The 23,056-nt window shown below is 48.0% G+C and overlaps 1 protein-coding gene across 1 annotated transcript in view; it reads left to right on the top strand.

Annotated features, from left to right (window-relative positions):
• Positions 1–23,056, top strand: part of ALX4 (ALX homeobox 4) — a 64,567-nt gene that overhangs the window by 33,584 nt on the left and 7,927 nt on the right. Inside the window, exons 3-4 of the mRNA XM_037900095.2 lie at positions 12,080–12,390; positions 21,756–21,884. Of these exons, the coding sequence (XP_037756023.1) occupies positions 12,080–12,390; positions 21,756–21,884 (440 nt within the window). The remainder of the gene's footprint in view (positions 1–12,079; positions 12,391–21,755; positions 21,885–23,056) is intronic.

Here is a 23,056-nt window from a genome sequence, read left to right as displayed (position 1 = left end):
AATGGGGAATCAGGGCCTTTGAATCTCCTTCTAATTCCAGTCACTTAGCAAGGTAACTGGTGCAGAAGTGTGGTTAGACTCTGTACTCTGCTGCAGATCATGGGCTGGCCCAGGCTTTTGGTGGGTTAGGAGCCTCTCAATTGTGTCAGGGCTTCTGCTGGGATAGTGCTGGGAACACAGAGGTCCAGTGTTGTGGGGATTGGCTTCCATACTGTCAGGACCTTCACCCAGAGCTCCTGCTCTATCTGAGGAGTAGCCCTGATAATGGACGCCTGCCTTTAACCCTTAGCTGCTACACTTGACTGTTAAACTCCTCAAAATACCTGATCTCCTATAGGAATATCAAGGCTTCAGTGGCAACATGGCTGCTGTGAGAAGGGAGGAGAACTGGAAGTGCTCTTTGCCCCACATTATCTGGTATTTTCTCCAGCACTGAAGAGGTTAATTGATCTGCCAAAGCAAGCATGGACCGTAGGCAACTTCCTCTATTTACCTGTCTGAAAATGCGTACAGGAAACTACGAAGAGGCCTGGTGCTTCCTTCACAGGGAGCAAAGCAGGAGCAATACCTTTGCAATGAAAGGAGTTACCCCAAAATGAGAGCAGAACTAAGCCCTGTATAGTGTTTATGGATCCATTTTACATTCCTTGTGCTAACCACTTGTGATCATTAAGGATCCCTGCGTATTTTTCATGGTAGTGAGCCAGCCCTGCAATAGTAGCCACGAGAATCAGTTCCAGATGCTTATGGTGTTGAGGCCAAATTCCAGTTGGGTTAATGACATTCCACCTATTGTGCCTAAATTCCACCGACAGTTGCAACTGATCATTGTAATCTTTGATTCTTCTAGAAAGTCTAACAGCTGCCACATCCCTCCCCAGAGATGGCTGCATTTTTAGTGGGGAGCAAGTGTTCCCTATCTGTTTGGGATCCCTCAGGAGGAAAGGCTTTATAAAACACTCAGTAATCATTAATAAAGTGATAAAAGCCAAGACATTCAGATCTAAGGGTTGTGTCTCCCTCTGTGCTTGGGCAGCACCAGGGTCTTTGCTCACTGAATGTGAATAACTCTCAGTGTTTTGGCTTTTGTGAATCAAAATGCAGAAGCTCCATTTTATCTTTTAAACGAATACTTGGTTTGGTTTTTAAATGACAGCCACGTGTCAACTTCTCAACTGAAGTAGACAAGAGACATAAATAAAGGGCTGTAACAGACAACTTGGGGAAAAAATATAATAGCTTCCGCATGTGTTAGTTAGGGCAAGATCACAAAGACTGGATATATTTACTACAGATGGCCAAGTCTATGGAGTGCATTGGTAATGTAAATCTTCCTCGCTAGCTAATCTGCTCCCCCGTCCATATCTGGAGGAAAGTTTAGCAGTGATGTTAAAACAGGGGTTCAAACATGGCATGAAGAGCCTAGATTAGGTTACAGAATCTCCCAAAAATTGGGGCCTGAGAAATTAAAACCAAAATAAACTTAATTGCTCAAAGAAATAAGGGTTACATCATGACCTGATTTGCCGTGCTGGAGAGAAAGGGGTGTAGCACTTCTCCATCAGCAGCTAGTCCGGCAGGCTTGGGCAGTTCTGGGTCCATTCAGCAGAGGACAGTGGTACATATACTCATGCTAGCCAGTTCCATACAATATTCTGCTCTATATAAGTGGAAAGCAGTGTGTATCTTACCATGAGCAGGGCGCTTGCCCAGAATTCTTCTCACCCTAGACCTTCAAAGGTTTTTAGGTGTCAAACTCTCATTGATTTCACGGGGAGTTAAGAGCCTAAATTCCTCTGATGAGCTGAGCGCTCCTTACTCCCCTGCCCAGGTTACCCACCTCACAGGTGGCTGCACAGCGGGAACATAGCCTCCTCAAAGCAGCTGTGATCTATCCCATGCAAAGAGAGAGCAGGACAGGGTGCCCCTCATTTAGTGCTCATGGCAAAGCCACGATTTAGGCAGTCCTTTAACACTAGACTGGTCACCACTCGCCAGGAGGAATGGGCTAGATAGGGCTAACAGGACTCTTCTTTCACCAGTAGCTATGGTTCAGCGATGGAGCTAGAATATCATGATGTATAAAGATACATGGTAAAGTCATAACATCAACCTGGTAACAACTACATAGACCCTACCTACATTAGCAATGGCAGGTTCCTGCAGGCCTCTTTGGTTCACTAGTGATTACTAGGGGATCTGCAGTACTAAAAGACAGTGATAACCATGGCTTTTCAGTGTAAGTGCATCTCCCTGATCATGTAATTGTCTTGCAGTTAGTATCTATATGAGGCCCTGAGACTGCAGTGGGCTCCATGCAGACACAAGGCTTTAGCCACATGCAACAATTTGCAGGATCAGGGCCTTAAATATAATGTGTGTGGAAATTAGAGGCAAGGCCAAATTTCATGTCAAAACATTTGTCATTTCAACTTGGGCCTAGTGGTGTTGTCTTTGTGTGAAATCTTCACATTTCACAGCAGTGTGAACATGTCACTGTAAATGTTGAACTCAGTCTGAATGAAATGACAGAATTCCGGGAATGCACGGCCCTATTACCCTCCCCAAAATATAGTGCCCATTTGGAGCGACATAGGTTTGAGCTGCTAATCCACGCAGCCCTAGTGATTGCATGACAAAAGTCTGTTACTCTGCTACAGGGACAATACCGGTAGGATTCACCTTAACAGGATTCAATAATGGTCCAACTGGGTGGATAAAAGTGGTGTCTCAGTGGTGGGCTACAATGCTAGGTTACGATTATTTGGGTTCACATTGAAAAGCTGATTGGCCAGAACTGAGGTCAGGAAAAAATGTTCCCCCTGAGTTTATTGGGAGGGACCTTCCTGGGGGTTTGCCATTCTCTGGCACACTGGGCATCGTCTGCTAAAATCTGGTGGGTGGGTTCCAAATGCTTAGTCCCCTGCAGTAGGAGCGATTCTTTTCCTCAGAGTAGCTGACGTCAGCTGTCTCCAGAGTTATCCATTGGGAGGAATGATACATTTTGTCAACAAAGGCCCTTCCTTTCACCGGACTTGTGTGTGTGTTTGGGGGGGAAGGAGGAGCAGAATCTGGGTGTGGGAGAATCTCCCCAGTCTTGGAGCTCCTGCATAGCAATGGAACAATAATGCTGTTCAGGAGATCTGCGCCAAACTATACTAGTTTGCCGCTGCACACTGACAAATTGTATCCGGTGGCTTGGGGATTTTGACAGCAGGTCACATGGTGTCCTCTGACTGAAAGGCAGAAGCACCGGCACAGCTCAGGAGCTGAATAGGTCTCCCTGTGCTGCTGCTCAGGGCAGCTAAGGGGTTCTGGGGAGCAGAGGGAAGGCACTGAACTGTATATCTGGGTTTTTAGAGCCTGAAGGGTGTAATGAGAATAAGTGATGCTTACATTGCTTCCTGGTCAAGGAAATCTTCATCATGATGTAGCTCAGAGTGACTAGAAAAAAGCGTGCATCCAAACCCCTCAGACTTTAGATCTAAACTTTGAGGTTATCTCTGCTTACAAGAAGTCAGAACTTGTCTATCCCTAGGCAGATGTAGGTAATTTACTTCATGTCGATATTTAACAGAACTATCTTGAGGTTATTAGACAGGGGTGACCCTTTTCCTTGGGAAAGGCAAGTCCCCTCTCTTGGCAACCCTCTCTAGGCAACCACCCCCTCCATACAGGTCTGACATATTCCCTGCAGTCCACTCCTTGCCATTCCCACTTCTAACTGACCATGGGTTATAAATGGGTTTGCTCTTGCTCCAGCCCCAGTCACAGCTGGGTGAACACTGGGATGGAACTGGCACTTCAGAGACTGCCTGTTTCTGCCAGTGACCGAAGAGAGCAGACGGCAAATGGCGCCACATCCATTCCTGGGGTACCTCTGTTGATATCAATGGCTTCACTCCAGGTCAGAAGTTGTCTCATGGAGTTCAGTGGTGACCATTTTTATGTTTGTTCATTAGGGATGACCATAACTGAACCCTCCTGGCTTTGCTTCTCTCCACCACTCCTGGCATCATCCTGAACAGGGGCCATAAGAACCAAGTCACTCTATAAAGAAATGTATAATGCTACTATGGGGCTCATTTGTGCCATTAAGGCACCGCCTCAGGTTGGAGATTCCTCCTTGACACTCAGAGGCAGTGCATCTGCTACAACATAGCTGCATGGCTAGCTAGCTCCACTGGCCTGTGGTCACTACGCCCCCACCCCTGTCCCTTTCAGAGTGTCTCGATCTCCAGGGGACACAAAAGGAGCTGCTCTTGTGCCATGCTGCTGTGCAGGGAAGAGAGCCCTGCCCTTCCCTTCCTTTGCCTTTCAGAGCAGCAGGGCACAGTCTGGCCTATTGTGCTTTTCACCTGAGGATCTCGTAGCACTTTGCAAATACCTTTAAAGTGTGCCAGCCTGACTGGAGGTAGTTACATATGTAAGAGTTCATTTTACCGACTAGGACTTTATGGCTCAACTTGGCCAGGGTTGTGCACTGACAGAGCTGGGAACAGAGCCCAGGAGTCTCAACCCGCATGCACGGCCCCCGTCTGTAACCACTAGAATGGCTCTCATCTAATCATGTGATCTGCAGTCCCGCAGTCAGATTTTTTTATCCCGCCCTACAGATGAAAGGTATGTAGAGGGTCTGAGTGAGTATCACATTCTGATTATTTATGTAAAGTACATTTTAATTCCTTCTCATTCTTAGCACGGATGATCATCTCTATTGGACTGTGGAATTGTCTCCCCAAAGCACATGGTGTGTTCCCCACCACCTGGGACTTTTACAACTAGACTGCACAAATCTCTGGAGAAGATACCAAAGGAACAATCTTGCTTTGACACCCAAAAGGAATGAACTAGCCTTTTCTCCCTCGAATTTCTGAGAGTCACATATTTGGGTGTATTTCAAAGAGATAGGACACTAGGACCCAGGGCTCCTGAGTTCTAGTCTTAGCTCTGCCCATCACACCCTGCATGACCTTGGGCAAGGAACATCCCCGCTCTGTGCCTCAGTTTCCCCTTCTGTAAAATGAGGCAATTAACACGGTATCCCCCATTGTACCGTGTTGAGATCTTCACACAAAAAGCACCTAATAAGGGCAAAATATTCAGTATACGTTATTCTAAAGATACCCCTTGTCCCTCTAGCCAGTCCAAATAAAGGCAGGGAAGAGTGACAAAAGAAGGGTGGGAGGAAGAGAAGGTTTTGTTACAAATTCTACAACCATCACTAAGTCCTTGCTACTGCAGGTTCTGCCTGTCACCTGGCACCATCTTGCAGGTAGCCAGTTCAAGAGTCTCTACAGGCAGGGTGAGGGCAGGGTAGCTCAGCTCCGCTGTTCAGGCGTGAAAACAATCACCCTTGTCAAAAAAGAATCCTCTGAGAAATATCGCATGAAATAAAGGCAACAAATAGAGGGCTGGAGGACTTGAAAGGAAAGGAAGCTAAGGGGGTTTGGAACTGACCCCACGAAGCCAGGGCAATCCCTGCTATGGACAGATCCAGTATATATTGTCCTTGGGGTTGCATAACAGTGCTGTTTGTAAATCAAGGGCTGTTTGCTTTCAGCTGAGCTAAATATGTCCACTGAAAGCCCTGGGTCCAACCCCTAGCTGCAGTTTATGTTATGCAATCAACGAAGTTAGATCAAACCCAGTGCTCTCCCATGTTGGTGTGTGTGGTTTTTTTCCCCTTCCCTCCTGTAGTCATTATTAGGGCCTGCAGGCCACAGCCCCTCCCCCCCACCCTGGGCCTAGTGAACAGGGAAAGAAGACATAGGGGGTGAAGGCTGGGGGTGGGGAGGCTTGGCAGATGGCAGCTGACCACTTCTCCAAGCCATTGTTCTCAGGCTGCTCCACTGCCAGTTCCACAGAGGGAATTTGCGTGGCTCTGGGTTTGATGGGCAGAGCCCTTCCAATTCTGGCTCTTCTGCCTTGTCTCCCTTCCTTGCTTCCCTGGCCCTCCCTACTGCTACAAAAGTACTTGCATGTCCCTGTCACACATGCTTCTTTCCCCTTGAAGACTAACTGCTGGAGATTCAGGCTGCTGGCTTTATGAGTCCAGTGTATACAAATGCCTGGGCAGCTACGTGTTGCACCTGCATATATGTACCATCCCAGGCTCCACACACTGAACGTGCCCCTCCCTCCTCCTCTATGGCATAGCTGCAAAGTAACAACCACAGCAGAAGTCAGTGCTCCAACCCCGCTGAGAATGGCATAGCCACTGGCCTCTCCATCTGGGCTGTCAAGACACCCTGTCATTACCAGATGGGCCAGATTCACCCCTGCATCTGCAAGAGCAGCTGCGCCTTGGAGGACTTTGGCAGTACCACTGCCACCATGCCCAGGCAATTGCATTCAGGGAGGTCTGCTTCAAATCAGCCAGGATGCCATATGAGCTTTGTTAGCAGAGGGCACTTAGGGGAGGAGTTCAATTATTTTGGCTGCCCCCCCCCACCACCACCACACACACACACTGGGGGTAGCATCAGCTGGTTCCAGATCTCCAGCTAGAGAAGGGAGGGATTTAGGCAGTTAATGCAGTGTGCCTCCATTCCTGGTGAACGTTCTGTGCCAATATAGAACTCCTTGTGCTTCTGGAACCTAAGGGTTAAATCCAGGCCAGTGGCTTATTCATGGGAGAGAATAAAGTACAGGGCCAAATTCTCCTCTCAGTGAATGCAATGCAACGTATCAAAGTCAACAAAATTATTTCAGTGTCATGAAGAGGAGAATTTGGCATATATACAACACCATCCACTCTAAGATCTCAAAGCACTTTATAAACACAGAGAGTCATATTCTACAGTCATTAATCAACAGTTTTGCTCCATTAAGATGACCCGAATTGTTTAATCCCCCAAAATTATGATGCAGAGGAAACTCTTGGTGCCCGCTGTCACGGAGAGGTGTGCCTGTACAGGGTAATTTGGGGGAGAAGCTGTTTCCTTAGATTGCATCCTCTCTCTCTCATGTCATTTTTTTCCTCTGGGGTGATTCTCCTCATAGCAACACAGTTTACTGCAAACAGGGAGGGACAAACCTCAAACTGTTTGGAGCAAGCCTGGGTTCAGAACAGATGCTTCCCCAATTATTTGAGCCATTTAAGACTCTAAGACAGGGCAGAAGATCTCATGGGGAAAGACTTCCCTGCAAAATGTCCTTTTCTTAGACTTCTACTTATTAGATCAGCTAGAACTTGATAGTACTGGATCAACCAAAATAAATAGACGGGGGGAGAATGAACTGAGATTCTTGGAACCCCCTAAAAGACAAGGCTTAGATCTACTAAATATTTATAGCCTGTCCTGCCCCTATTTCCTACTCCTGTCCTGCCACTTCCAAAATTCTGCCTGTGCATCTTTTCTTATGTTCCCCATGTGTCTCCTTCTTCCAGTTGTCTTTGTCCTTCTTTCACCTTTGGATGCATAGCGAGTGCCCTCCCGGTCACTTCCCAGTCCCTTCTGACAAGCTGTTCCACCAGCTCTGCCCATGACAACAGCCACATTACACTCTCTGATTTTTTACCTGAATTGTGCCTGTTTATCTCCTTAGATCATGAGAATAGGAGGAGGGATTTTGTCTGTTTTCCTGTTGCAAATCCCCACTTGTGCCCTCAAATATGTGCTTGTGATAAAACCCCATGTGCAATGAATGGGTTATAAGGGAGGTTGTAACCAGGCACAAGTGTCTGAAAAATGCAAGGGGGGTGGTTAAGGTGGTACTGGTACAAGGGGGGCTGAGCTAAGGGTAGTGGGTTGACAACTTGGCTGAATAGCACAGACAATGTCCTAATGGTGAAAGCCATTAGGACATTTAGAATTGTTGCCCAAGGATAGTGATGGAAGCCCCTTGCCTCAAGATGTTTCAAAGCTTGCTAGAGAATAGACTGTAGGAAACAATCTTGAATTGGTAAAGGGGTTATGGATGAGAAGACCTAATGCACCGTTTCCATCTTTAACTTCCCGAACTCTAATATATGGAATTCAAAATTAAACTTGAAAAGTTTGCCGATTCCACCCTCTCTTCTCTCATAGAATCATAGAAGATTAGGGTTGGAAGAGAGCTCAGGAGGTCATTTAGTCCAACCCCCTGCTCAAAGCAGGACCATCCCAACTAAATCATCCCAGCCAGAGGTTTGTCAAGCCAGCCCTTGAAAACCTCTAAGGATGGAGATTCCACCACCTCCCTAGGTAACCCATTCCAGTGCTTCACCACCCTCCTCGTGAAATAGTGTTTCCTAATATCCAACCAGACGTCCTGCACTGCAACTTGAGACCATTGCTCCTTGTTCGGTCAGCTGTCACCACTGAGAACAGCTGGGCTCCATCCTTTTTGGAACCCCCTTCAGGTGGTTGAAGGCTGCTATCAAATCTCCCCTCACTCTTCTCTTCTGCAGACTAAACAAGCCCAGTTCCCTCAGCCTCTCCTCGTAAGTCATGTGCCCCAGCCCCCTGATCATTTTTGTTGCCCTCCGCTGGACTCTCTCCTATTTGTCCACATCCCTTCGGTAGTGTGGGGCCCAAAACTGGATGCAGTACTCTAGATGTGGCCTCACCAGTGCCAAATAGAGGGAAATAATCACTTCCCTCGATCTGCTGGCAATGCTCCTACTAATGCAGCCCAATATGCCATTAGCCTTCTTGGCAACAAGGGCACACGGCTGACTCATATCCAGCTTCTCATCCACTGTAATCCCCAGGTCCTTTTCTGCAGAACTGCCAGTCGGTCCCCAGCCTGTAGCGGTTCAGTTCAGCTTTCCCCTTTATTCTGCTACAGTCACTGATTAGCAAAGTTAGCCGTGAAGTAATGGGAGTAATATGGCTGAAGAGCTGTGATTCTTAATCACATCACGCTCCACTGTACTCAGTCTTTGCAAAATGTGCTTTGGGAAACCCTTACATGTCACAGGCTTCCAAAATCCATGAACAGTACAGGTTAGGGCAGCCCACAGTGTGACTAACAGAGTTCTACAGTGTGCACACACACCCTGTGTTCAACACAAGGGGTCATCCCAGATCCCAGAATGCAATGCTCCACCTTGACTTGAGTAGCCAGGCCACTTGGAGCACTGTATGCTGGGAACTATAGTTGCCTGGAGATGTCCTTCCCTGTTGAAGAGAGGAGTAGCAAAATCTGCTCCATTCTATGCAGATTAGGCATGGCTTTTGGGCTCATAGCACAATGCTGAGCCAAGTGTGGACATCTCTGGTATACGACCCAGCTAGGGCAACCCAAATTAACCACTCCCATAGACGGGACTGTGGGGAGGAGGTGGGTACACACCAGGCTGGCACTGCTCAGACATTAGTGCAACAGCACAAGTGGTACAGCAGGGCGGAGTGAGCAAGTTGATAGCCACATACTCACCCAGTCACCTGGAGTCCTGACAAGTCTGACCCTATCTTAGATTGGGCTTAAAACGCAGCTGTTCCAGAGCGGGAGCTGAGTTCCGCTCAAAGTGGTGACATGGCAACACAAATCAGCTGTGGCTAAATGAACCAATAAGACATGGCAAGGTGTAAAGTAGTGTGTATGAATTCACACCTAGTATGTCGAGGGAGGGCCGTCAGCACAACCAGGCTGGATTTATACCCCACCCTTCCTACCCTCGCAAGTGGGGTCTAGTTGCTTTGGAATGAAATCTTAGGTTGGAGAAATATATATATAAAGACTCTGTTGATCAGAGCAATAAGAGATTTATTATTATTCTTTCTTACATGCATATGATTTATTATTTTACAGAGCCCCCTCAAGTGTGTCTAGCATGTTCTGGTCAATTATAAAATAAGAGCTACCTGCCCTATATTGTACATGCTGTAGTCTATTTAATAAATCATCTAGCAATTACATAGCACATCGTGTGTACACAGTTCTTTACAATTATTCACTGATTAATCCTCAAACATTTAAACAGGTGTGCACTGTAGGGTTCCCATTTTATAGATGGGGACTGCGAGCCCTGGAGAGAGGTTAAATGAGTTGTCCATGGTTCCAGAGGCAGTTGCTAGTGGAGCTGGGATTAGCAAGTGGGACTTCCTAATTCCCATTATTTAACCATGGTGACTTCCATCCCATAGGATCCCAAAGCCATTACCTGTATAAAGATCACCTCACCCACCACTGAAAGTCAGCCACCTCTGGCATGGAACATGGTAGCTGTTTAACAGCTGACAGGGCATTACATGACAGTTGGGGAGAGAAAGTAAAGGAACAATTCATGTCCAGTTAAAAGATTGTCAATAAGATCCTTCCCTTTATCATTGCATTTAAAGAAATAAAACATAATTTTTCTTTTCTTTTATGTACATAGCTCTAGGTATGTTTTTAAAGAAGCCTCAAAGAGGTTCTAGCCTTCAGGACAGGGGTTGAGAGAGAAATTAACACACATTACCAATAAAATTATTAACCTCTTTCTTCACTCTACTATTTTTATATGTCACTTGGTTAATTATTAATTACGGGGGACAGTCTGATGGGAAGCAGCAAGTGGATTCCCTTTGTTTCTCTGCGGCTGGAAACTGAATTGGGATGTTGTTGTTTTTCTGTTCTATTACCTTATCACTTTCTTCAGTGATTGCTATCATTTTCTTCTTCCTCTTCTCTTCCAAAAATTGTTGAAGCCCTAACAAAACATAGTGGGCCTGGTTCCCCTCTCATTTTCACTGGTGTAAATCAGAGTAATTCTCCTGATGCCAGTGACGCTATATGAGTGTACATGACAGGGGAACAGGGCCTATTGAACATAATATGTAGCTACCATTTGCAGTTGTTTTTCTAGCAACCTGTATTCAACAGGAGAAGATGCATGGTCCAGCAGTTAGGCTGCTGACTTGGGATGTCCAGGTTCAGTCCCTTGCTCTGCTTTTGATTTCCTACATGGCCTTGCTCAAATCTCTCTGCCTTCCAATGCTTCAGTTCCCCCTGTGTAGAATGGAACAATGGGGGGGGGGGTGCTGTGAGGGTGAATACACTAAAGACTGTGAGGTGCTCAGCTAACATGGTAATGGCCGTATATGCACTGTAGAGAGATTTAGTTCAGATGACCTATTCCCATAGGAGGGAGCAGATTGCACTCATCTGAACTGGAAATGATAGCCATTCCATACGCTGTTACCCCTTTTGGTACACAGGAGTCTATGCTGGACGCGCAGGTCTATGGAGGGTGATATTGCTTTGATCAGCCTTCACTGGCATAATAAACATCATCTGAAATTTAAAAATACAATTAGAGTCAAATTTGACCCCCACAGACCAGATACTGAGAGCCCCCAAAACCCTGGGAAAGTTCCATCCTGAAGTCGAGCTCTAGTGACAGTCAGTCCTTGGGAAATCAGCAAAGGCAAGGAGGTTTGAGTTGGTTTGGTGCTCAATCTCTGTAAATCTCAGCAATTTCCCTTTGTAGACAGCTGCAGGAACCTGCCTCTGTTTCCACTCTATGGTGTGGGCTTCACCAGGCCTCCTACATTTGGCTGTGAGTTTCACATTGAAACGGGCTTCCAAAACTCCAACCAGAACTGGGTGGGAGAGGTCCAGTTTGGCTCCATTCTTTCCAGGGACATTCTGAGCAGGTGGAATCCTTATCCCTCCTCCTCCCTATGGAGTCACGGGATGCTTTGCTCTGCTTCTGCCCGCTGGTGGCATCAGTCTCAATTTCTGCCATGGGTTTCATCTGAGGCATTATTACCAGACTCGCAAAATTCCAACTGAATATAAATTAAGGTGTTGTTAATCTTCCCTTATGCCATAAAAAGAGTCCCCCTCTCTCTCCTGCTCTTCCCATTCATCTCCCAGCCCTCTCGTGTTCTAGCTCTAATCCAAGCCCCACAGCCCTGTTTCTCTCCTCATGTCCCTCTCCTTTCTCAGGGCCCCATTCTCCCATTGGCCTCTGTTCCTTCCCTCACCCCATCTGTAACACTCCCTCCTTCCTCCTCACCCATCTGACCCTTGCTCTATCTGTTAGTTTTTCTTTTCCCTACTGGAGTGACTTCTGTTCAAACTGATTCATTTGTCCTGGGCTTTACATTCTTTTCTTTCTCTCTCTCCCTCTATCCCTGTTTCCGCCTCTCTCCCATACAAACAGGGAAAGAGAGCTCCTTGGGAGAGGCTGAGTTACAGCCAAGCTCTGACCCTGCGGGAATGGACGGCAGCTACCTCAGTGTGAAGGAGGCCGGGGTGAAGGTGCCCCAGGACAGGGCCAGCACTGACCTCCCCAGCCCCATGGACAAGGCCGACTCGGAGAGCAACAAGGGCAAGAAGCGGCGGAACCGCACCACCTTCACCAGCTACCAGCTGGAGGAGCTGGAGAAAGTCTTCCAGAAGACCCACTACCCAGACGTCTATGCCAGGGAGCAGCTAGCCATGAGGACCGATCTCACTGAGGCCCGAGTACAGGTAATGGGGGAAGCTTTGGGGTGGATGGGAGCAGTGGGGTTTTCAGTGTGTGAATGAAGAATATTCCAGGCAGCAAGATAATGAGTCTTATAATTCACTGGGACTTAACAGATCTGGAATATGGCTCTGTATTACAATGTTACATCTTAGCTGAGGTTGCCTAGAACCTCACCCCTAATTCCACTTAAACTTACAGCCTACGGGGCTGTACCCAAAGTCCATGCTACAGACTCATGCTCTTCTCTTAGGCAATGGGCATCAATAGACCAAGATACAGGGAACCTTATTTCTGCCTGGTGTTAGTGCAGACTTCTTTGTTTTGGATTAGTATCCTCTGAGGTTCACAGAGGAGCATGCTGTTCCTTGAGTTAATGGAGCAGTTTTGGAAGCAACAAGGCAGCAGGTAGTCTTCAGCGATAGTTACTCCAGCAAGGCTCTCATGTAAATTATTTTGCTCCAAAAGAATCAGATGGGGACACCGGCTCACTAACCACGGTGGCGCCAACCTTTCTCATGCTACATCCCATTGCTGGCAAGGTGGGGGAGGCAGAGGTCATCATGACCTGCCAGGCCAGGGATGCAGAGACAGAGAATGCAGAGACACAATTGAAATGGGTTTTGCTGCCTGGTTGGCCGAGCAGGCTCAGAGACAAAGCAGGAAGCCTATTGTTTGGGGGCAAAAAGGTATGGCTGCCACCTCCAAAAGAACAGGGGAGTCCAATAACAACCCCAGGCTGCAAAGCTGCCAGGTCTCACACAGTTGTAAGCTGAGGCTTCATCAAGGCTTGCATAGACGAGATCCCAGGAAGTGGCTATTGATAGTATTTCTTGGAGACACATCGCAAATGCTGATGGTTTCTCCTGGAGGTCCAGGTACAATCTCAGGTTTACTGATCACATGCTGCACAGACTGACTTCTTTTGCTCAGGAGCGGCAATGCTATGTCAGTGGTAGTGGGAGGGGGGACTCTCCTTCTCATGCTCAGCCCAGAGCCTCTGGTTCATGCATCTTAGCTTCTCCAGGCGTACTCCAGGGGGTGTAGAGGAGAGGATTTGGTACCTGATCTTCCATGGCCTTGCATGTTTCATCATCGTTCACACCTGTGCACAGTGAGTGATAGTACTGTACACTTTGCCCTAGTAGTGGCAATGACAACACAGAGTGCAAGGCTGCAGTGAGTTGGGCCCTGTGCATGTCTGAGGGAATGAATGATCTTCCCCTCTAGAGTTTGGCCTGTAGACAGGTTAGGGGGCCTACCACTGCTGTTAACTAATGGAGCACTCCCTCACCTCTACAGTGACAGAAGCTTGTATTCTGGAGCCAAAGGACCGGGGTTCTAGGCCTGGCTCATGTGTGAGAGACTTAGCTAATATTTGTGTCTGTTGTCTGCAGACCTGGGTTTTGTTAAAATGGAGTGACCAGATTGTTAATCGTACGCTCCAAAGCCGACCAGCTTTGCCCTGCTGCTGCCCCTCCACTTAAGACCTGTGCCAGAGAAAGGTGGCCTACAGAACTGAGGGTGACAGAAACTGTCCTGAGAATGGGCAGGGATCTGTGGAGATGGAGGAAGTGGCCAAGGTCACTGGAGTCCTTTACCTAAGGAAGCTCAAGCTGCAAGAAACAAGAGAAAACCTAGTGTTAGAACACACAGCAAGTTACCTGAGTCCCCACCATGGCATTTTTTTCACCTGCCAAATGGTGGCAACATACTTGAATGGATTTCACCTGCCACATGAGCCCCCTTTCCTGCTGGCTACCAATCACCATAGCTCCATTGACTTTGATGGAAGTTTGCTGCCTGAGGCTCTAACCTGTAGTGTGTGACTGCGTGGCTGGCCCATAACCGAACCTGAGACTCCAACAGGGAGCTTTATGGTCCCTAAGGAGCAGATATTGTAATAGGTGAACCAAAAGCGAGACCTTTCTTCTCCCTAGCCTGATGGGGAGGAGATGAGGTGGTCTGTGCTGTGACTTGCCTCAGTAAAAGCCTGGCCTGGTCCTGGAACTGCCTTCCCTCTGGCCAAGCTGGTCTCCCTCCAGAACTAAACAGTCCCCAAAGCACAAGGTTGTAGCAGAGACAGAGCCCAGACAGACAAGTCACTGGTCTGGTTCTTTCCAAACCTCTCCCCAGCTCACACTTTGTGAGTGAAATACCCGACTGGGAGCCAGGCACCTGGAGAAGAACTCACCCCAGCAGCAGGCCCGGCACAGTGGGCTCTGTCTGCGGAGCTCTGGAATGGAGTGTCTTTGGAAATCATTCCACAGCTTGGCCCCTTTCCAGACACTGAAGAGGCCACTTTTCTGCCTGCTTTGGATTCTAATCTCCACAGCTGGTGTCTACAGGCAATAAAGCTGAGTTTCCCCTGAGGTGCAGCGTGCTGTTCGTTTTCTCACTCCCCACCTGCAGATGCCCCTGAACCTTATTTAAAGGAGGCAGCTAGCTGAGATATCGCATGGTCCAAACTGCAGCGACCTTAGCAGTCGACAATCCCAATGTGCTGCAAGGTTGCTGCATTGACAGGGGCACCTTTACAAAAGTAAGCACTCGACAAACTTCTCCTACCCTTACATGCTACATGTAAACAAAGGCAGGAAGGCGTGCAACCTCCAGCATAGCTTTTCCCCCTTCAATTATTCTGGGCCATGGAGGTCCTCCTGGAGTCAGAAGGAAGTTACAGAACTATAGAACCATGGAAGCTAAAGTCTCTGGGCCCTCTTGGAAATACCCATAGGGAATAAATGCTTGGTAACAAACTTTTAAACAGGGGCAGCAGGGGAAGGAAAGGCCGGGGCTAGGACGGGGATGATGGGTCAGGCACAAAAGGTTGCTCCCCCAAAGAGGGCCGCTGGCCATGTCTATGTATTTCCTTCTGCTCCCCCTCTCCCATAAGTGGGTGGTGAGCCCCCCTGAGCAGCACTGCAGCTTGGCGTGTGTCTATCACAAATAACCTACCACGGAAACCAGTACGGTGTAAGAGGCTGAGACAAATCTGTAGGACTTAGTGGATCAATGCAACTAGGTTACCAACTCTCCCTCCAAGTCCAGGACCCCTGTCTTGCTTCCTCCCTCAGGTCCCCACTCCTGGAGTCCCACCTACTTTTCCTTATATGGATCTGGTCTGGTTCTTTGGTGTGAGAGCTGCAGAAGGCTATGTGACCAGGGACAGGATCCCAAGGGGGCTCTTTGAGGTTTGATTGATCCCACATATATTGAGAAATATATAACCCAACTGCATGACCCTCCACCACACCCCATAAAACACACACACACGCGCGCGCGCGCGCACAGCTCCTTCCTTGGGCACATGTGCTCAGATCTTCTGTCAGACACCCATCCCTATACATAAATGCACACACAGACATCATTGCACCCCCGCACCTGTCTGATGCACGCACACACACCATTGCGAAGTCTCCATCCCTGCATATATGCACATGCACACACACAGAGGTACACACTTGTGTACACACACGTACCACGGCGCCTCCCCCTCCCCAGGCATACCCATACAATTGCTTCTATGCAGCCCCTCCCAACCTCCATTCAGTGCACCCCAGCTCAATACCAGCACATGAGCATACCTCTCACTGGCTGCAAGTTTCTCTTTGGCAGACAGTAGCTGTGATTCGGCTTTGCCACCTCCATATGGGGTCAGCGCCAGGGAATGTCACCCCACTGCCCCTCCCCAGGGCAGGCCTCCTTATTGCAGGGCTGTTAATGAAAATCTTTTCAGTGTTGACCCTGTGATGCAGCAAGGGCTTGAAAGCAAGGGGGAAATGTCAAACTCTGCTGTAGCAAAAATCACTGCCTTGATAAAAAAAGCAAAGCAAAGCAAGAAGTAATATATCTTGATCCCTTTTCCCCCATAAAACCCTGGGAGGCTGGTGGAAGGAGCGGAAAGACTGAGCTAAGCCTGCAGGAAATTAAACATGAAATGAAAACAAGCTCAAGTTATTCAATTCTCTCATCCCAGGCTCCAATTTCCCATTCCAGGCCACTGATAAAATGGTGTCCAGTTTCAGTGCTTAAGGATGAATTCTGGCTCTGTTCTTGCAGGCTGGAAAGTGAAGGGCTTGTGGCCCTCACCAAGGGAAGGGGAGACAGCCTGGCCTTGAAAAGGGAGGAGCTGAGACAGACAGACACTGACAGACTGTGAGCCTGAGCGTGAGAGAGAAAAGGGCAGCGAGAGAGGAAGAGAAAGAGACAGAGACCGTGAGAAAGAGAAAGATAGACAAGAGGCAGAGACCATGAGAGAGAGCTTGTGAGGGATTGCAACAGAGAAACAGCTGGAGCTGGACAGTGACAGAGGCAGAGAAATGCAGCCACAGACAGGGAGCCAGAAACCCAAAGAGCTTCCCCTAGAGCTGAGCTCAGCCCCAACCCCTGCTCCCTGAACATTGAAGCGTGTGGGGGTTGGTTCTGAAATCCAGATCTCAATTCTGCAGAATGAGCCCCTCTTTCCTTTAACTATACTGAGCTCCTCACCCCCTCTCCCCCATCACTCCTGTTTGCATCAGAAGCATAGGGGGATGTAAGCATGGGAGTGGGGTGTTCAGAATACCCAGCTGAGCACTGTGAGGAGGGGGAACGTTTTCCCGCTGTGTGAGAACAGGCAGCACCAGCTGAATGGGGGGACTGCAGAGGGGTGGAGAGGAGGAAGTTACTGACCTCTTTGTTACAAACTATTCCCTGCCTCCCCTACCCCAATATCTATCCATGTATATGGATCGATGTACCACTATAAGGCTAGATGTGTATGGAGACATAGACCATTTATTCTAGTCTATAGATTTTACAGGACTGATTTGTTCCTGTGCTAGATCACAGCTTGTCAACATACAGCCTGCAGGTGAAGAACACGCTACACTACACTGCTACCATTAGCATGGAGCTGCAGACCACGGTCCGCACTGCTGCCTCCTGATCCTAGTGGATAGGCCACATTGCATGCTGGGACCTGTAGTCTCCTCATTATTAAAGGTGCCCCGCTAAGAAAAGTACATTGGGTTTGTAGCATTTTCTGTTTCTTTCGAATTCGCTGAGAAGGCCTGGAAAGGTTTGTTTTCTTTCCTTGCTTAGAGCGTTATCTTATATGTCTTGTCTGCCCTGTTTTTCCTGGAAGACTCTATGGAAGACTGGAGGCCTAACAGGTTTATGAGAACAAAGCTACAAAGCAACTAAAACATGACAGAGCAAAGGGACTGGGATTGTTTAAAGCATTTGGGTTTTGTTAACACTAGTTGAAGCTGAATGCCTGAATAAACAGCGGGGAGGAAAGCTCGGTGTTAAAAATAAAACGCTTCTCCCCCCCACCCACAAAGGGCTCAGAAAACTCCCACTTCATAAGTGAGGCCTTCATCCAGAGTTTTGCTGGAGGTTTCCCTGAAGAGACCTAAGGTCTCTGGTATTTCAAGACCCAAAACAACAAAAGAGAGCGCTGTGCACTGTTTTTGACGTTTTCCTGTAAAGCTGAAGGGTGCCGCGGTATGCTCAGTTTCATACAGATTAGCAGCCAGACGCTGTCCTAGGCTCTGGCAGTGTAAAGGAGACCTAAAGTCAGAATATCAGGACACTTAAGGATTTCCCTTGCCTGGGGAAGTCCCGGGTAGCATAGAGTTGCCAGAATGGGACGCACTCTGTTGTGACTCAGTGGGGCGCTCAGGTGTGTGGGATGGGGGATGTGCACTTTGCATGAGACAGTCATATGTGTTTGTCATGCTCAGAGATGGGCACATGTGTGTGGCATATGTTCTCACCAGCTTTGTGTGCAGTGCACAGCACACCCCCTAGCTGCTACCCATCTTCTATGCACAGCATGGTCTCCCCAGCATAGGGAGTAGCAGGGTCACCACCACTGACTGCATCTGCAGATCAAAGCTCTATGGAGCTGGCCAGCACTGGGACTGGCCTCCAGCTGGGCTGCTTGGAGGTGGGGCCAGGGCTAGCACAAAGCAGACAGACGCCTGGGGCCCCAAACCTGTTCCACTGGGATATTATTCAAATGCAGCATTCTCGCTATATTTCAGAGCCCCCTTTGATTTCATTACTTCCCGGAAACCTCCTACCTTTGGAGGGGGTGGGGGGTTGCTAATTGCTGCACAGGATGCAGGCTGTCCCTAAATGGGAAGCTGTCCGCTGACAGGGCTGCAGCTAGCAGGCTCCATTGCAGATGCCACTGCATGTATGTGAGTGATCTCCCTGCTGTCCCACTGATAGGTTCTAACCCATCCCCAGACCACGTGGCGAGGAGATCGGCTCATAAGCAACGGAGCTGGTTCTCTCCCCCGAGCCTGCCTTTGACTTGACTGAACAGTCAGCGCTAAATGCTCCCTGAGCTGCCATGTAGCTCCTGGCAGTTCCTTTCATGCGCCAGCCTGACCTGGGCTTTCCTGCCCCTAGTGACTGCATGCATCTGTCAGAGCCCTTCAAAGCAGCTCTTGATGGATGCGTTTCACTGACCCACAGCTTCAGGAGGCTTTGAACATACAGGAACGGGCTTTACAGGTGTAAAACATGAGTGACTCCATTGAAGTTGTGGTGGATAATCGGCTGAACGGGAGCTCCCAGTGCAATGCTGTGGCCAAATGGGTTAATGTGATCCTTGGCTACCCACACAGAGGAATCTCAAATTGGAGTAGAGAGGTTATTTTACCTCTGTGACCACTGCTGGAATACTGTGTCCCATTCTGGTGTCTGCAAGTCAAGAAGACTATTGATATATTGAAGAGGGTTCAGAGGAGAGCCATGAGAATGATTAAGGGATTAGAAAACCTGCCTAATGCTGATAGACTCAAGGAACTCAACCTATTTTGCTTAACAAAGAGAGGGTTAAGGGGTGGCATGATCACATATCTACATGGGGAACAAATATTTGATAATCGGCTGTTCAATCTTCAGTCAAGCAAAGAAAGGTGTAACATGAGCCAATGGCTGGAAGTTAAAGCTAGACAAATTCAGACTGGATATAAAGAGATAATTTCTAAATTTTTAACAGTGAGAGTAATGAGCCATTGGAACAATTGATCAAGGGCTGTGTTGGATTCTCCGTCACTGACCATTTGTATGTCAGGGTTGACTGTTTTTCTAAAATCTCTGCTCTAGGAATTATTGTGGGGAAGTTCAATGGCCTCTTTCACACAGGAGGTCAGAACAGATGAGCAAAATGGTCCCTTCTGGCCTTGGGATCTATGAAGTCAGTGGAGTTACATTGATGTGCAGTCAGAAAAAGTCAGATCAGAATCGGGGTCTGAGGCTTTCCGCTGCCGAGACAAGACCTGAACAACTAGATTTCAGCTAAGTAGTTATTAAACCTCCATAGATAAACAGCTGTAAAATAAGGGATGTGTGATAATAATACTGACTGAGTACTTTTAAGCATGAAGCAAGTGCCCACTACATTTCATGGAGCTTTACAAATGAGAAAACTAAGGCAGAGAGATTAGTGAGTTACCCAGGACCCTAGAGTTACCCATTGTCAGAGCCGGGATTAAAACTCACGATCTCCTGAGTCCCAGATCTATACTCTGAACTTGGCACCAACAAACAGTCCATTTATTGAAGATCTTCATTTGATCCACATTGCTGATCCTTTGATCCAGAGGGTGATAATTCAGCTCAGCTGAAGGAGCTATCAGGGCAGGAATAGGGAAGCAGACACAGTCCAGTAACGTTCATGTTCACTCCCAGGATCTCCAAATCAGGGAGGGTTTGGTTAGGGCTAGGCTGAGATCATGGGCAAAAACATCAGTTGGCCCAAATGAGGCTTGTTAGAAGTTGCCCAGCACAGCCCCAGCGCAGTGAGTCTCGTGTGGCAGGCAGTGGGGTGCAGTATGGAAGAAGCTGGCACTATTGCTACCTGATCAGTAGCTAAGTACATGAATTGACAGAGGCTGCACTAGCCACAGGCAAACAAGGAAGCTGCTAGGGTGACAGATTTGGCCCAGGCACCCCCGATGGAGGAGCAGCTGAGCCAAACCTGAGTGGCACTGTGACCCCCCCATACACCAGGTTATTACACCATTCCCTTAAATTTGGTCCAGCTGCCCTTCCATCATGACAGAGGGCAGCTGGGACAAATTGGAGTGGCATGGCGGGGGGGAACCCTGAAGTGTTGGGGGCAGACTGCCAGGAGGGGCCTCTGTGAATTGAGAGTCCAGGGCTGTTGAGCTCTTACGTACTTTTATACAGCAGCTCTCACCTAATAGGAATGAATTAATATACACAGCAACCAGGAGAGGTGGGTCAGGATTATCATCTTTATAGAGAGGGGATAGGACATGCCCAAGGTCACAGAGAGTCAGTAGCAGAGCTAGGACTGGAATCCAAGTTTCGTCACTCCTGGATCAGCATCATTTCCATTGGATCTCTCTGCCCTACTGTAAAAATAATACCAGGTTTATACATGAGACGACTATGCTTTTCCTTTCATTCAAGGAATTTTTTCAGTGGATTTCTATGGCTCACACAGGAATCCCTTGCACCAGAAAGATCCAACAATGGAAAAACCCAGATCTCAGCTCTGTAAATGTAGAGGAGATTCTCTTACCTCGTGAACTAGGAAGTGTTTCCTACTTCCCTTCATCTTAGGAGGAAGCTCAGTTCTCAAGGACTGGGATCCTCGAGAAAGAGGGAAGTTTCCATCTATTTTTTGTGAAAACATTTTGTTGGGGGATTTACAATTTCCCCAGAGTGTCAGAAAGTGGGATCAGCAGCCATGGGACCCCTGGAATGAAACTGAACAGAAAGTGAAAATGACAGGGCTAGTGTCTTTCTCTGAGCTGATGAAGGTGCTGAAAGAAACCACGCCGGATTATTGGTACAAAGAAAAAAATAGATTTTAAAATTCTTTCCAGTTGACTAGTCTCTGGGCGGGGACTTATCAGTGATGCAGGGACATTCGTCTCAACAGCATCTCTTTTACTTTAGCAGGTAAGAAATTGCATCTAGCCAAAAATAAACAAGAGACTCTGATTCACCGAATTCTAGGGCAAGCAGTGCCTTATATAGGAGCTCAAGTGGGTGACTAGATATCTAGAACTGGGATTTGGGGCCCACTTCCATTGTATTGAAATCAACGGAAGTTAGGAGCCTAAATACCTTTGAGATTTGGGCCTTTGTGCAACTGCATGTGGGCACTTGGCATCATGTTAACATGCCTACAATCGAAAATTGTCCCTTGCCCCCAGTTAGGTTTGGGACTTCTATTGCAAAGCACTCTGGGTACAGCACAAGAGGTGTTATCTGGTAAAAGTCTCCCCAGTTTGGTGTTCCGGCAGCTCTACCCCCCACTCTCTCTGGAGGTGCTTTGAGCTCACTCCTTGCTCCCATCCTCTCTGATCTCTGCCGTCTGTGCTTGTCCCCTCAGGTTTGGTTTCAGAACCGACGGGCAAAATGGAGGAAGCGAGAGCGTTTTGGTCAGATGCAGCAGGTTCGCACCCACTTCTCAACGGCCTATGAGCTGCCCCTCCTAACCCGAGCAGAGAACTACGCCCAGGTGAGTGTCCCCTGCCCGCCCCACTCCGGCCTCTTGACTGCCCTGTTCAGCTTCTTTCAGTCTCCCCCTCCCTAACCCTGAGGCTATCCATCATTGTGATGCACTGGGGCAATGCTGGCCCCGCTGGGAGGTAGTGGGCCAAGACCAGAGTCACTTCTAGTGTCTGGGCAACAGATGCCTGACACACTCATAGTCCCTTGTGCTTCCCACAATAAGTCGGTCCTTCTGCTGAAAGACAAACTGTACTGACCCTGTGAGCATCTCAGGCACAAACTGGGGTAGCACAGTGTGGAGCTATACATCATCCTCTTTCAGACTTACCTCTGCGGTGCTGCCTACAAAACACTGGCAGCTGATGACTGCTATGCAAGTGGTGCAGAGAAGCCACTGTCTACTGGGCTAATTCTGCTCCGCTTGCTGTTACCTTGTTCTTCCCACTGCCCCCTTCATTTGTCTTCCCTGTTGGCTTCTCATGTCCTGTCAGAAACCTAGATTGCACGCTCTCTGGGGCAGGGACGGTCTTGGTGTTTGTACAGCACCTAGCACTGTTAGTTCCTGATCCTGGATTCTAACCCAAAGTGCTGCCGTAATGCAAATCAATACATAGATAATAATTATCATTACACAGCTCTCCCCAGCTCTTAAGAGTGGGCAGGTTGATCTGGATTTCCCATGCCCTAATATAGGGCTGTCCTTTTCAGCCTCCCCTAGGGGCGACACCAAGACCAACCCAACACCAAGCAGCAAGGACAATGATTCATTGGCCACACTCCATTCATTCCAATTCTGTTCTATTCAGTTCTTAAATTATATTCTATTCTGATCCCTGGATATTTTAGCTCCTGAAAACATTTAATTGGTTTAGAAAAGGTGTGACTGGACCTTTAAAGTCACTATTAACAAATTCCCCAGATGTCCCTTCCCTTTTAACACTGGTCCCTGCATGAATCAAGTAGGAGTCATTAGGCGCAGGCTTCTCATCTGTTTCAATCTCCCAGGACAAGCTTGTCCCTCTGTGATATCACCTGATGTAGCCTTCTTATATATTCATGGGGAGGAGACACCAAACACCCTGCTCAGGGATTCTCCATTTAGCTAGATACTTGTATGTCCCCCTTCAGCACAGCTGAGCACCTCATAATTGGTAATGTATTTATCCTCGTAACGCCCTG

Source organism: Chelonia mydas, chromosome 6 (genome assembly GCF_015237465.2).
Source record: "Chelonia mydas isolate rCheMyd1 chromosome 6, rCheMyd1.pri.v2, whole genome shotgun sequence".
Classification (NCBI taxonomy): Eukaryota; Metazoa; Chordata; order Testudines; family Cheloniidae; genus Chelonia; species Chelonia mydas.
The sequence above is the reverse complement of the archived record's forward strand: the minus strand, read 5'-3'. Positions and strand labels throughout refer to the sequence as shown.